Source organism: Rattus rattus, chromosome 4, assembly GCF_011064425.1.
Source record: "Rattus rattus isolate New Zealand chromosome 4, Rrattus_CSIRO_v1, whole genome shotgun sequence".
Lineage (NCBI taxonomy): Eukaryota > Metazoa > Chordata > Mammalia > Rodentia > Muridae > Rattus > Rattus rattus.
Window position 1 is genome coordinate 116,960,503 of NC_046157.1, and position 16,560 is coordinate 116,977,062.

At 41.7% G+C, this 16,560-nt stretch overlaps 1 protein-coding gene across 1 annotated transcript in view; it reads left to right on the forward strand.

Moving 5' to 3' along the window:
• The window catches only part of Slc9a2 (solute carrier family 9 member A2), an 83,057-nt gene that overhangs the window by 60,293 nt on the left and 6,204 nt on the right, over positions 1-16,560 (forward strand). The window contains exons 6-8 of the mRNA XM_032901019.1: positions 10,078-10,167; positions 10,633-10,703; positions 15,159-15,320. Of these exons, the coding sequence (XP_032756910.1) occupies positions 10,078-10,167; positions 10,633-10,703; positions 15,159-15,320 (323 nt within the window). The remainder of the gene's footprint in view (positions 1-10,077; positions 10,168-10,632; positions 10,704-15,158; positions 15,321-16,560) is intronic.

Consider the following 16,560-nt stretch of genomic DNA (forward strand, 5'->3'; position numbering starts at 1 on the left):
CAGGAGACTCGCAAGTTCCGGTTACCCGGATGAACACTGTCGGCGGATGCAAATGTGAAGCTGCGTAAGTGCGTTGAAGCTTTCAGAGCCATGCGAACAGGAAACACGATACTTCCTGTCAGGGTTCATGTGCTGGATTGTGTGGGATATTACAAGAGTCCAATTTGGTCACTTGGCCCCATAGAGGGAATGGTTATTTAAGGAAAGTCAGCTCAGGGACTTTTACTACTGGAAACTGATGAACTGCACACTCTAATCCTTGTTCTCCGACCTAGTAAATGTACTTGCTAAGTACTGGTTGTGAGCCATGACCTTCCAACAGCTACTTGACAGAAGCTGTCGGCTCACAGTACTTTCCCTGGAGCAGGGAAATGGTGAGTCCAGCATGTTGTGGGGAAGCAGTAAGCAACTTGGTCAATAGGCCAGCTCTCAGATTATAATTTGCACATATTCATTCAGCAAAGATGTATTTGTCTCACGTTCTGTGACAGGCGCTGCTTTCAGAATTTAGGATTCTTCTTGAGCAAATGTTCTTGTCCTTGCAGAACTTCCATTCTTTTCAGAAGTTAGGGGAGAAACCTGATAGCAATATATGGAATAGACTTAAAGAGGGGAGATACTATACAATAAGTGAGAGAGGTATCAGGAATGGAGAGGGCACCATACACACAGGGTAGGTTACAACTCTAAATTGATATTCACAGAAGGGAAAGGTGAGGATTATGACATTTGCCTATAGAAGGCAGAGACATTATCCAAGCTGAGGAACATCGAAGGCACATGTGTTCAGGGATATCTTGTTTCCCAAGCAGAATGTTCTTGGCTTGAGTATAGGGTGGGCTAGAGTAACATGGAGGACATAGTGGAAGCTTATATAATTTGGGGGTGCTGTGAAGAGCTTTGCTCTTCTCCAAGGGAAGGGGACACAAAGTAGAGACAAGGAAGATTGCATATAAACCCTGATGGTGGCCTGCAAAGGGGTTAATTCCCAAGGTACATTCTGAATGCAGAGCCTACGGGATCTCTCTAGATGTGACATCTGTGTATGGAGGAGGAAGGGGAGGAGGCCTTGCTTATTCTCAAGACTGATGACTGAGAGAGGAGAAGAACAGATTTGCCCCAAAGTGGGAAGGGGAGGTCTGTAATGGGAGGTCTGTGACAGAAGGACACCAGAAGTGGGGGATTATCAGTTCAATTGCAAGTTTGTTGGACTCAGGGCATCCATGAGATTTATAAGTTCAGACTGATGGAGCAGGTATTGGGAACTCAGGTTCAGTAAAGAGGGCAGTCTTCCTTCAGTAGTGATATTTGAAGCCATGAAATGGAAGAGATTATCCAGAAAGTGAAGTTTTAAAGTGAGGAAAGAGAGAACACCAAGTCTTGAGACTTCCTGACCTTAAGGCCTTGGCAGAGAAGAAAGCAGTCATCGAAACTATTTTGAGAAGGTTTCCATCGTATGTACGCATCTGCACATGCTTCCTAGATGCCTTACCCAGAGCATCACCTGCAGTATTAGTTCCTGCAACGCTCAAAACTATTCTTGCCACACAACTCCAAGAGCTCATTACCCCTGGTTGTTGGATAAAGGAAGTCAGGCTCAGAAACTGAAGTTAACTGGTTTTGTAAAGTTGATCAGCACCAGGTAGGTCTTTACCATGAACTGAGACTGCACAAAAAAAGGCCAGGTGTGTAGAGTCCTCAGAATTGCAGTCCAAACAGATTCTATAGCCCATTCCCCACAAGGCAGCTCAGCTCTGCTTGTGCTCAGGCCTCCCAGAATGAGGACAGTGAACTCTGTGGTGTCCTGGCCATGGATGCTCAGGAGACCCCATTAGGTTGAGATGACACTTTCCATTACAGTCTTTGTCATCCACACCTTTATAGGTCTCTTCAGGGGCTACCGCAAGGTGGTGAGCATGTCAGGGGTCAGGTTGGAGCTTTCCTATGGGTGTCATCTCATTTTGTCCTCAAACAAATCCTCTGACATGAAGACCAGCATCACCTCCCGGGAGCAAACTCATTCTCAGAGAAGAAAATGATCCCAGGGTGAAGTTCCGAGCCCAAGGCTGACTTCAGCCTCAAACACACCAAGCTCTTTCTTTTCAGTACCCCTAATGCACTGAAAGAGGCTCGTATTCACTGAGTTATGGATATGTGCAAGTGGCAGTGGGAATATGTACAGAGAAAGACATCAGAAATTCCACTGCTGTGTTAACATCACTGGCATGTGTGCACAAAGCCACTTATACACCCTCAGGCAACATGATATGCAGAACACCACCAACCATGGACTTTCATGTCCTTTGTGCCTTGGCATTAACTGTGACACTACAGGAAACATGTAAGACTTAAGACACAGTGGACAGGTAATACTGTCCACAATCTATGGTTAGCAAGCTCTGGGTGGAAGTGATTATGAATGTAAGAGATGAAGGATGGTTGATGAGTCTACACTATGAAGGATGGGACACCAGCTAGCACCTGGGCAAAGACCACTCCAGGTGCAAGGAGGAGCTCACACAAAGGTGCTGAGGTGGGAAATGTACAGAACAGCATCATCAATGAACCACATACCACACTGAAGCAGCCAGGTGGAGGCAAAGGTTTCTGAGCACTCAGAACGCTCGGGTAGAATACGCGCTTAACTGACAGATATTAAGAAGTGCTTGTAGCAAGGGATTCTTTTGACAGGCACCCCTTGCTCTTTGATGGGAGAGTGAAATATGAGAGATGACAATAGGAACAGGGAGACTGCTTTGCCTGCTTGTGCATGAGGGTGAGGTGTAAGGGTCTCAGCGGAGAAGAAGGGACTCAGTCAACAGGACATAGGAGCCATGCATCAGCTCCTTTGAGTTTGCTGAACATATCAGGCTGGCTAGCCCTCTAGTGAAGGTGCATTTTAGGGGTCAGTGGTTAGACTATGCTAGTGCACACAGGCCAGTCTTTCCCATAAGCTAGAGGATCACTTGATCAAACTCATTCTGATAGCCATACAGAAGGAGTGGCCATAGTCCTCCACATTATACTAATGCCCCTTTTCCTTCCAGTGGGTGCACACCAGTTGACTGTGACCACACCGCTCCTTCCTGCATTTTTCTCACCACTGTTTCTCTAGACGACACAAGTCATATATGCCCACTCATGCAACACATATGTCCATGAATGCACACACACAAATTTACACTGACACATCCTTCAAAAAAAATGGATCCCTGAAATAAATCTTAATGAATTATGAATAATGGTAAGAATAGCTGGTCACAAACCCATGCAGGCACATCCATATTTGTGCCTTTCAAGTAAGACATCTGTTTTCTCTCAAAGGACAGCTTTTATGTTGCTGGACCTATTCTCACAATTTAAAAATGATTTATTTGCATATGGGTGTTTTTATGCGTGTACCTTTTTTGGGGGCCACATGCACGGCTGGTACTCTCATGGACCAGAAGATGGCATGAGATACGCTTGAAACAGAGTTACGAACTGTTGTGGGCTGCCATGTGGGTGCTGGGAATAAAACCCGGGTCCTCTGTGAGAGCAGCCTGTGCCCTTAGTGAACAAACTGTCTCCCCAACAGTTCCCATTTATGAAATTTTAAGATCTATTTCCCTCTCCTTACATCCGAATTTCTTGAAGGATAAATTCCTCTAGCCTGATACATCACTATGGCTGTCTTCAAAAATAGGCTATGTGTGACATGATTTATTATTTATTGTAACTCATCATGATAATTTAAACCTTGCTTAAATCATGCTGCAAATTTGAGTAACACATGGCACTACCATTGAATGCAGCATTACTTACGGATCTACAAATGAGCAGTCTCAATGTCTAGACATCTGAGTTCATTTTCTTTCCAACAAAGAAATATTTCAACCAATAATATTATTTATATACTCTATGGTCAACAGGTCATGTTCTAAAATTGTAGTAGAAGCTGGGATCTGTGAGGTTCACAGCACAAAATGAGACTTTAATAGGACCAATCTGGTTTGTTCTTTTGACCTCGTTCCATGTATGTTCTATTGGCTTCAGTTTACCTAGCTGTAGGAGGTAGATTGTGGAACTTTTTTTTCAGGTATTGTAGGGGAATATGTATAAAGAGTGCAATACCTGACAGAGTTTTGATCTCATGATTCCATGTAAAATATTAGGCTAAAAATAACAGAAGAGAAATGATGTTGTCATTTAGTATACTTTGATTTGGGCTGAAAAGCAGAGCACAGTAGTTATTAGTTATCCCTACAGTCATGCAGAAGATCCTATAAATCTGTCCAGAAGCTACCTGTAAATGAATGAACTAAATGTAAAAACAACAACCCATCAGCTCTCTGTTGCCATGTCCTTGTGTAGATGGTGAGGCAAGCAGGTGGGTACCAACACCAGTCTGATGGTTCAAAGACAGAAGACTTTATTATTCATGGCAGGAATAGCCAGAATATTGTGTCAATTTCACTTAGCCCTCGGTTCCATGGAAGTGGCACAAAGGGCTCATGAATGACAGATGCCTGTGTAATGGCCTGCTTTACAGGAGGGATATGGAGCTTAGGAATTTATCACTGTCTGTGAAGGTTATGTTATTGTATTTCTCAAGACTGTTCTTTGCTCACACCCTCAGGAATGCCCCAGATAAAAGACTCTTTGTACATGCAGGGGCATGGGGATGCTCAGAGCCCATGTGCCCTTAGTGATAAGCATTTGATGGTGTTGCCTGACAAACTGAAGTGATGGTGCTCGATACCCGATAGACATGGTGAGGCCCCTACCATGTGCTTTCTTTTGTTAAATAAAATACTATATTTGATTAACGTAACATTGCCAACCGGGTAGAATTCCACAGAGATCATGATATTTAATAGAGTCCTAGATCAAAAGAATAGAAAGATCCATTATTAAAAGAAAGAAAATTGTGTGGAAATGATTTAGAACATGAAGAGAACAGTGAAAGTTATTGCCCAGTATTTTTAATTGAGCAATCAGAGTTAATTTAGTGATGAACAACTAGGGAATTATTGAATCTGTGTGTGAGTGAGTGTGTGTGTGTGTGTGTGTGTGTGTGTGTGTGTGTGTGTTGGGGGTAATTTCTCTATAGCTATGTAGGGTTTGGTGATCTGGAGTTCATGATAGAGGCCTGAGAGATGGGTGACCCCAACTGTAGAGTCACTTGAATCACTTGAAATAGACAGCTTTTAAAGAATGAGATGGGAAGAAATTATTCTAATGAGGAAAGAAGAAGAAGGAGGAGGAGGAGGAGGAGGAGGAGGAGGAGGAGGAGGAGGAGGAGGAGGAGGAGAAGAAGAAGAAGAAGAAGAAGAAGAAGAAGAAGAAGAAGAAGAAGAAGAAGAAGAAGAAGAAGAAGAAGAAGAGGAAAAGTGGAAGAAGAGAGGAAGGAAGATGAGAAGAAGAGAAGGAGGAAGAAGTGGAGGAGGAGGAGGAGGTGGAGGAGGAGGAGGTGGAGGAGGAGGAGGAGGAGGATGTTCTTAGGGAAGAGCCTAGACACAGCATTAACTGATAAATTGTTGAAGAAGCTGGATAATTCCAGGAGAGTAAACACAGTGGTTGGTGATGAAAAAAGTATGGATGAGGAGAGGCAGAAGCCAAGGGGTGAGAGAGTTTGCAGAGAATAGTCCATGACCTTAGAAAAAAGCAAAAGCATCCTGAGCGAGGAGTGCCCATTTTCACAGGAGCTCTATGATGAGGGTGACCCTGTGACCAACCGAATCCAAAAGAGATACACTAGGGGTGAATGATCTGCCAAGACAAAGATTATAGGTAAGGGACACTTGACAAATATGGCTTTAGTTTCAATCTTTGTAAGAGGAGAGCTTCAGCCACACATTTGATTGTAGAAAGTGTTTCTTTCAGTGTGCTAACAGAGTCCAAAGATGGACTTCTGGTATACCCCTCTATCACTCAAAGTGCCTTATTCACTTGAACTTGAAACAGGATCTGGTCTCTTACTGAACCTGGAACTCCTCGTGTTCCAGGTTCCAGGTTTACTTCTGGGTAAGCTGGAGGCTAGCAAGCCCAGCAATCTTTCTGTCTCACCTCCCTCAAGCACAGCACTATTACTGATACATGTGGCCATGCCGGACTGAATTCAGGATCTGTGTAGCAAGAATTCTTACCCATTGAGCCATCTCCCCAGACAAACAGTGATAGTTTTAATAGATAAATTTCTTGCAAGTTTTCTAGGAAAATCCTTGCTAACTCAGCAATGAAATAGTAGAAGCCCCTGTTTGTCAATATTAATTCCGCAAATAGGAACTCATTTTTCCCCTGTGAACGGACCAAAAGAATGCTTATCTTAACCAAATAACAGGTTGGGTTTTCCTCCTCTTTTCTCTCATTGGTGGAAGAGAGGAGGTGTGAGGCAGCGATAGAACAAGGTAGAAATCTTGCTAGCAGTAATTCTCCATGCTTGCTGTTAAATGACTCTGAGGAGGACCCCAATTTGTGGTGCTATATTTGTTGTGCCAAACTTGAATGGCAGGTGAGAATTTATTTGCAATTTGCATTTTTTTCATATTCTATTGCAAAACTCTGGATTACATTTTAAATGTTTTATCCTTCATGGATAGTGATAAGTTATCATATTCTTAGAAGTCCTATTTAATGGCTTCCTGTGTAACCCAAATTAGAAATTTCCCAAAGGGATAAAATAGGTGTCCCATTGGAGGTATCATCTCTCTGTCCTTCCAAACCAGAGGCTTTGCCTCACCTAATAAAATATCCTGATTGGTCAGGCAAAGCACGCATACAAGCCACATGCTCTACTTCCAAATAGTTGCCCCAGAGAGGAAGAAGAGAAGAGGGAGAGGGACAGATTAGTGTCTCATAAATGGTTTCTATTTGGTGTGATATGACAACTGAAAGTAGTACCCAGAGATGAATGTATACTGAAAGGAATGTAATTTTAATTAGATTCACAATCCCTCAGTTACTGTAAACTTAATGTGTTATACTTTTACCAACTTGAATTGATCTGGGGGGGGGGTCTCCACATTTGCTTCCTGGATTTGATCAGTTCACTGACTTTCAGTCTGTCTGGCCAGTAGGAATCAACATCAGAATTGAAGATACCCATTCTTACTTCCATATTCTATGGTTCCATATGCAGGATATTCCCTTTAACTTACTGAATAAATGCTAAAAGGGGAAGAATATGTTAGACATTTTCAAGGTTAAGAATTACACTGGCTCTCTTGTTTTCATCTCGAGCTGCTAGTGTTCAGCCTGTAGATGGATGGGATTTGAAACTCAGTGAGGTCACCAACTCTGAAAAATCACAATCTTGTTCATTTGTTTTTCATACATTAAAAATTCTAGAACGTGTTGATTGGGAAACTGTTATTAGCTCCCGTGTTATTTCCAAGTGACAGACTGAAACAAAAATATAACACGAGATGTCTCATACCAAATTTAGTTAAAATTGGTTTTCACTTAAGAAAGTAAAAAAAATTAAAAAATGAAATTTATGCTAGGAAAATGATCCTACTGGATTGATGGCACAAAACTTTGAAAAGGGGTGTGTGCATGTAGAGGTTTTATGTAATCAAAAATTATTTTTAATTAATAAATTTATTTATATACTTTACATCCTTATTTCAGCTTCCCCCCCACATCTCCTTCCAGCTATCCCCTTCTTCCTCTTCCCCTATCCATTCCAACTTCCTTTCTCTTCAGAAAAGGGGAGGCTTCTCATGAATATCAACCAGCTTTGGCAGGTCAAGTTGCAGTAAGACTAGGAGCATCTTCTACTGACGCTAGACAAGACAGCCCAGTTAGGGGGAAAAAAAGGCAGGCAACAGAATCAGAGACAGACCCTGCTCCTGCTTTTAGGAATCCCACATGAAGATCAAGCTATACAACTGTTACATATATTTAGAGGACCTAGGTCAGTCCCATGCATGCTCTTTTGTTGTTGGTTTAGTATCTGTGAGCTCCTATGTGCTCAAGTTAGTTGATGCTGTGGGTTTTCTAGTGGTGTCCTTGACCCCTCTGGCTCCTACAATCCTTTCTCCCCCCTCTTCCAAAGGATTCCCCCAAGCTCCGTCTAATGTTTAGCTCTGGGTCTCTGCATCTGTTTCCATCAGTTGCTGGGTGAAGCCTCTCAGATGACATTTATGCTTGACTCCTATCTGCAAGCATAGTAGAGTATTATTTACAGTGTCAGAGGGAGACTCCCTCTTGCGACATGGGTCTCAAGCTGGACCAGCCCCTCAATTTCTATTGAAACCATTTGGAAAGGGTGAAAGGCAAACTAAGAGTGAAAGCTCACAATGGCAATTTTACCAATTGAGAGGTAAGTGAGATAGGAGGATTGATAACAATGTCAAGGCTAGCCTGGGTTACATAGTGAGTTCTAAGCAAGCATGGGCTTGTGTCAACTCAACATCTAAATACAGATGGAAAGGTGAAATGGAAATCAAATAGCATACTATATACTTAACCATAATCCCTCCTCTCACCAAGGAAACAGTCCATCTCATACATGCAACTTTCATATTACTCCAGAGCCTGGTGCTGTTCTCCCATACTATCTCTCCTGCCTCTTTTGGTACCAATATCACACCTTATGTGTGTCATAGCTGGTAGATTGTGTTGTATCAGCAAATTCCCCTTTATTTTCCTTTTTTTTTTAAAAAAAAAAATTCAGGTCACTTTTTCTGTTGTAGGTTAATTAAAGATTGTCCAAGTTCTGCTTCACATCTGAACATTACATTATCATGTTGTGTTGTGTGTAGGCATTAGTTAAGAAATAATGTCATTATAATCTATTTATCCTATTTAAAACTTTAAGTGTAATTTTGAATTTCAAATCTTTCTAATTTCCTTCAGTTAAATTTTACCATTGTCCATATAAGGGTCTATGCAATTCTCATAAGGCCTCATATATATGAATATAAAAACATAGAATGTATCTAATATGAATTTAATATATACATAGTTTCTCCCAGTATATGTGTCATGTTATACAGTAGTATATATTAGTTACACAAGCATGCCCTCTAGCCACAATATGATGTAATACATAAGAAAATAAACATTGCTACTGTGTGGTTATTATTGAGACTCTTTAAGGGGTGGATTGTGTGTGTTGATTTTATACTATGTTGCTGTTTCCATAGAGAAGGAATGTCTTAAGTTTTAGGACAAAGACACAAACTGTCCATCAGCATGGAATTCTTGCCACATTGTTGTCAGCACTTCCTGCCTTTTCTCTCAGCTCTGGTTGAGAGCTCTGGTAGGGCAACCTGTGAATCTGTGCCAAACAGAACTGAGTGCCTTTGCTCTCTGTGCCTCTAGTGGAAATACTTTTAATGTTTCATTACCAAGTGAGGTGTTGACTGTGGAATTTTACGGAGATCTCTGTTCAGAGTATGGAGTTTCCTTTATTCCCCTACTTTTCTCAGGACCTTGTCATTTTCTCTGGTTAACCCCTGAGTATTCCAATCTCGCCCTTGCAATGTTTCCCGCTGCTGCTCGGAGGCTCTCCTGAAGTCTCTGTCAGGAGGTGAAGCCAGCACCTTTCAGGATTCTTGCTGAGCACTTCCTGGGTTTGAAGCTTCCTTGGCTCTCCATGTGACTGTCACTCCTTTGGTGTACCTCCTCTGTAACTGTGTTGGGATAGAGGTGACCTTCTTCTAGATGCGCTTCCAGAGCCTTGGTTCTTCGCTGTCCATCATTATGTTCTCATGCCCAAGCCCCATGACAGGCATGCAGAAGCAGCTTAGTGAAAATTGTCTCTGTAGAATGAACAAATGGGAAAAAAATCACTGGAGAGTGTTCCTCTGGGCAACACAGCAAGTAACAAATACCTCTGAACTTCATTATTTCTTATAGTTATTTTCCAATAATTTCCATTTTTGGCTTCTGTTTTATGTTGAAAATGGTCTTATGAGAATCAGACATCTGAGGAAAACAAAGATAAGAAAACAAAAATTTTGCATTTCCTGTCTGTATCCTTAGCAACAGTCTAGCTTTCATTGGTGGTCAGCAATTCTTAGGAGATGATAATGATGGCGCAAGCTTTTTCTTATGAGAAAATCTATTTATGTACATATTTTCATGCAGGGAATAACCATCCGGCCACTGGTGGAGTTTCTTGATGTTAAGAGATCCAATAAGAAGCAGCAAGCTGTCAGTGAAGAGATCCACTGTCGGGTAGGTGCTGACTGGCGAAGAGCATAATAAAGAAAACGTGTGGTAATGAGAGAAACAGCATTGCACTACTGTGCACTGCTGGAAAGGGACGGGAAGAGTAGACGGCTCAAGCGGATGGGGGATGTGTGCCTTGAGAAGGTCTGTGATGGAGGCAGACATACAATAATAACCCCATAGTATCCAATCCGAGGCAGCTAAAGTCCTGAGGGAGCTAAAGTCCCGAGCCAGCAGAAGGAAACAAAAGCCTTCAACCTGGAAATGTTTCTGCCAGCTATTTCTTGTCATTTTGAAAATTATGATCAAACTTAGGATGATCAAAATGGTAAAAATACTGACTCAGGACTTGAAGATAAATTGTTGACTGACTGCTTCCAGCAAAACCAACTGTGAGTGTCCCTGGAGTTAGGCATGATGCCAGTGGATAAGAAAAAGGCAATGATTAGCCCATCTCTCCTTCTGTTTTAGTTTTTTGATCATGTGAAGACTGGGATTGAAGATGTTTGTGGACACTGGGGTCACAACTTCTGGAGAGACAAGTAAGAGGCCAAGCAACATCCTATCAAAATGGTTCTGAATCATCATTGAAAACAAAATATCTGAGTCACTATCGGAAACAAAATATACCTAGTTGTATGTTGCAGTAAAATTTAAAAAAATGGTTTCTTTTATCTTGCACTAGATCTGGCACCATAGAGCCTCATGGTATCTGTGGGATATTTTCATCTCAGTCAACATAGTATCCTGCCCACCTAGCTTCATCCCATATCACACTGCCGATGGCTACTACCAATCTAGTTCCCAAGGCAAGTTGCCACCATGCCAGACATACACATCCCAAGTCTGTGGTAGCCCAGGGTGTCCAGCCACCACACACTCTCTTGAACTCAATTAAATCACCACATGAAAAAACACATAATCCAATAGCCTCTGATCCAATTGATAGTATATAATTTGCTCATCTAGACACACAAAATCCTGTACACATCCATCCCTTAAGAATATTCATAACAACCTGTAAATGTGCAGAGAGGAATCTTAATATCTGCCCCCATGTTCTGTCGGCTGCTTCTCCTCGTCTCCTCTCTCACTCTCGTCTCCTCCCCCTCTCTAAAACTTCTCTCCCACCCATCCTTCCTTCTCATCCAATGACAGGCCTCGTTCTATCCTATACCTGCCTTCATCTGTATAATGACATTATCCTACATGTATACTGTTTTCCAGGCTGGGAATCCTATGTGGTCCTACTGTGTGTTCTTTTAAGGTTACTCCTACTGTGGACAGGCATACAAGCCTGCAATCCCAGAACCCTAGCATCTAAGGCAGGAAGCTCCACATGAGTTTGAGGGCAGGTTTGAGGGCAGGTTAGTGACTATGGCAACAATTACAACATCTTCGCTATAGCAGAAATATAAAATTATTATAAACTAGGCAGGACCTTATTTCCCTATATGAATAACGTGAAACAGGAGACCCAGGCTTAGCAGATGAAAATACTACCCCATGTTCCTAGGGTAGAGCCATGAACCAGGAGTGGCCTCCGTACTTGCCCCGGATGCAGAATCACTCCTTCAGTGTCATCCACTTCAGAGGCAAGATGGAAGAAAGACCATCTGAAGACAAGATATCTTCTGCCATCACTAACCAGGGGCCTCGGAAATAGTCAAACAGGTTTTCCATGCAGATCTCATGACTAGGGACCTTTGTGGCCATTCCTCACTGCAGAGGGACCAAGAGCCCCAGTCAATGAGTTAAAAGCATGATTAGGAATAAGAGGTGACATCCTGTTTGGCCTTCTATTGCTGTGATGTAGACCAGGACTCAAAGCAATTTGTAGAGGAAAGGGAATCATTCATCATATAGCTTCAGTGGACCATGAAGGGGAAGTCAAGGCAGGTGCTTAAGGCACGAACAGAGACTTTGTAGGAACATTGCTCCCTGGCTTGTTCCTAGTTCAACCTGTTTTTCTTTCCACCCAGTACCACATGTCTAGGAGTGACAGTTGGCTGTATTCTACTATATCAATCAATAATCAGGAAAATGTCAGTCTTATGAAGGTCCTTTCTCAATTGATATATCTTCTACATAGATAATGCTAGTTTGTGTCAAACTAACAACAACAACAAAAACAAAAACAAAAAACCTAACCAGCGCCAGAAGGGGATGGTGAGGCTGAGACCATGAGGGTTTGTAGAGGAACCCAGTTGAAAGAAATCCATGTGTTCCTTGAGGTCCACAGATGTCTTGCAAGCAAACCTTTCAAGGAAGTCATAGCTGGACTATGACCATAAACAAAAGGAGCACTGACATGTCTAGCTTGTGTCTGGAAGCAAATGTTGCTTTTCCACGATGCTATTCACCAGCAACAAATAGTCTTAATTAGTCCACAGTATTTTCACAATCCCACATTCAATTCCCAAACAAACTCCAAAACAGTTTCTCAATTGTCGTGTCTACTGCACAATCATCAGGAAAGTGGATATGGGACACTGGGTGCTGACATAAACTGTTGTCATAGTATATCAATTATGAATATCCTCTTGGATGTGTACAGAGCTGTTGACACCACCAAAAGGAGCATACAAAAAGAATATCCTTTCCTTATTCCAAAGCCCTGGTGTTACAGGACCTGATTGGCTCTGGAAGAGAATTCTTGAGGCGCTTGATTTGATCAGCTGAGAACAGAGTGAAAGGTGACACGGTGGTGACATTGCTGAGGCCCAGCAACCTCGAGCCCGGTGATGTGAAAGGCAACACCCGTGCGGAGCTTGGCAGAAGGGGAGTGGGAGAGGGCAATAAGAAAACAGGCCCTCCCCGTGCAGGACAGACCAGCTGCCCCTCCCATCCCTGTCACTCTCCCTTTATTTTACCCCCCCCCAGTAAAAATCTCAAGCAACAATAGTCATATGAGAAGCCGTAGAGGCCTTTTATTACTGAGGAGAATCCTGGCATTGTAAGCCTGGCACAAAATTCAAAATAAACATCGGAAAGAGTAGGCCCAGCCTTCTGATAGTAGTGGGCCACTAGCACAGCGCCTTCAGGGTGGCTCCTTAATTATTCAGATCCCTCCAGCACTCAGGACAAAGGAGCAGTGCCAAGAATGTGGGTGAACGTCGGTTTCCCTCATAGCACAGGTGTGCCAGCCGGTGAATCGCCTTGGGCTGATAGTGAATCCATGTTATATACCTATTTCTTTCTCAGCAAATATTTATTGCCTATTGTTTTACTTACACACTGGCATGTGTGGTGTTGCGTAACCACATCCACAAAGCCAGCTGATCAAAATAGCAGTCATTTATTATTAACCTGTGTGAGTCTAGAAGCTTCACGTGGGCTGGACCGGACTGGGCTGGGCTCATCTGGGCTGGGTTTGTTCTTGCTCCTGCAGGGTGAAAGGTAGTCAGCTGATCGGGCCAGAGCTTGTCTCATACGGTAGGGGTAAAATAAGGACATTGTTTACATCCTGTTCACCTTGGTTCATAGACTTGATGGCGTGCGCCTAAGGTGCTATGGACACGCAGGATCTGGATTCCATGGCGAGCCTCTTTAATCACTGTGTCAGGAGCAGGATATTCACCAAAACAAGTAACATTATTGTTCACCGTGACTATGAAAAGTCAAAAGTCACCTAGACTATGACAGAAAGCTATTGTTGGATGCATGAAGGTCCTGGGGCCAACTAATATGTCTATAATACACAAGCTTAAATTGTGCCTGGCTTAGCTCTCTTCATTGGGGATACAGAGGTGGGGAGAATCCTTATAATACTGATTTTACCTTTGGCTGCAAGGGATGGACTCTAGGATGAATAAGAAAATTTCATACCGTGCCACAAAATGATAGCTGCCCGATAGAAAAATACATCTGGACAGTGAGAGAGGATGCAAAGGAGTGGAGAATAGAGCAAGGTAGAAACTGTTACATTTGGAAACATAGCACACAGAGGTCTGGCTCATGGAGTTTCTTTGACGATAACTACTGCTGAATATTACAGAGAGACACAAGAAAGCATTCTTAGTAGATGGGACAATGACGATGCAGACCCCCTGAGTACAGGTGCCAAGGACCCCACATGGGCAGTACAGCCCTGAGGGCAGTACCATGGTCCACCACGAGAGTATGGCAGTGTTCAGGTGGCATTTCCAGAGACTCTAGTTTCTGGGCTGAGAATACACTGCAGGGGCAAGGACACCTAGTAGGTGCCCAAATCAGTATCAACGTCTAGGAGAAAAAAAGAAAAAACAGAATGGCATCTGGGTCCATAGTGATGGCACTAGAGGTGCTGAAAGTGACTATGCTTTTGTATATATTTTGATGGAGGAACTTAAAGTGATCGCTGACCAAGCGGTATGGAATGCTGGTTGGCCAGGGCTGCCATTTTGAAGCTGTACACAGTGGGAGGTTTAAACAACAGAAATGGGCTGTCTTGCTTTTATGAGGAATATAAATTCAAAGGCAGGATGTTAACAGGGGCCATTCACCTCGCGGGCTTTAGGGAAGGAGGTGTTGCTCTTTGCTTGCAGACGGCTGTGCACTCTGATGCTCTTCATATTCAGGTCTCCTTGAGCATCTGTGGCTAAGCATATCCTTCTTACAAGTGTGGCAGCCACACTGAGGGGACCCCATTCTAATGACATCAAGTCCACTTAGTCATGTTTGGGAAGGCCACATCTCCAAATGGGCTCTCAGCCTGATACACTAGGAATAGACATGGGAGCTTCATCCCATATCATGGAACGTGGAAGAGACCGATTACACAGGATGTCAAAGAGTTTGGCTGCTGGAGGCTGGGGGAGGGCCAGGAAGATCCGCTCCTTTCTGAACACTCAGAGGTTGAACACTCATTAGTTACATCATGTATGTGTGCATATATTTACACACACAAAAGCATATGTAAAAATACACATATGGTAAGACTAGTTCTTTACTTTGGGGTACTTTTCTTATTCAGTGAGGTCTTTATTAATTTAAACTCTGATTTTACTTATTTGTAGGTTTAAGAAATTTGATGACAAATACCTTCGGAAGCTTCTGATTCGGGAAAACCAACCCAAGTCTAGCATTGTGTCCTTATATAAAAAGCTTGAAATAAAACATGCCATAGAGATGGCAGAGACAGGGATGATAAGCACTGTCCCCTCATTTGCATCTCTCAAGTGAGTACCACATTATGAAGGGAAGTGAATATAGGAAAGTATGCATTGGATGGTTTCAAGACCTGTGATAGTAATAGTATCATAGTGATACTATACTATATACATTATTGTGTACATATGTTTATACTATATACATGTATATAGTATATATGTACTATATAAAATTTAAATGCTATATAATAACATATTATATACATTGTATAATATACACAATATTATATACATATATAACATGTATGTTATAGTATATGATGTATGATTTATGATATATGAAATGTGATATATGCTATGTTATATAATGTGTAATATTTAAAATACAATATGCAGTACATGATACATGTTATATGATATATTATATATAATATATAGTATATGTATATATAATATACAATGTATGGTATACAATATATAATATATAATCTATAATATAAACACCATAGCATATACATTATAGTATATAACATACATGTATATAGCATATATAGCATATACTATAAAACACATGTATATATTATATATGTACTTAATATGTGTATGATATTGTGCATATTATACAATGTGTATCATATATGATATATTCTATTATGTATGAAATATACATTATAGTATATATAATGTGTACATAGTATTACATATAATATACTGTATATATTACATATATTATAAACCATAATGGTATAGTATACTTTAACAATAGTATTGTTGATGTAAATCCTAGAGTGATGTTTTAAGATCTCCAGAGTTAGACTCTGGTTAAATACCATAGCTCTGAGTGTTTAGTATGTCTGTCCTGTTTTATGTTACATTATGCTGTATGTTATGTTATATTGGGAATGGAAAGTCCAAAACTACACTCATTTAGTATAGAGTGTTGATGCCTTTGTCAAATTAGTTTTGGGAGGTTCAGTACCAGTTGAAAGTGAGTTAAAAACTCTCTTAGCCTTGTCAAATGGACTGTTCTTAAGGTGTGTTAGGTTTGCTCCTGTGACTGTACCCAGAATGCAGCGGTCTCTTTATTGAGGATCCACAGCAGTGTACTTAGGCTTGGGGAAACACACATGGTTTCTGGATGCAGTGGTTCTCAACCATGGCTGAACATTGGGGACATCTTGGAAGTATAAGAGACGATAAATGGCCTGGGTGTCACTCTGTAAGAACTCAATCCACAATCCCTGGCTGGGGTTTAACAAATTAAATTAGACTTCTAATTGGACATGTGCTAATTAAATTTCTATTGGAA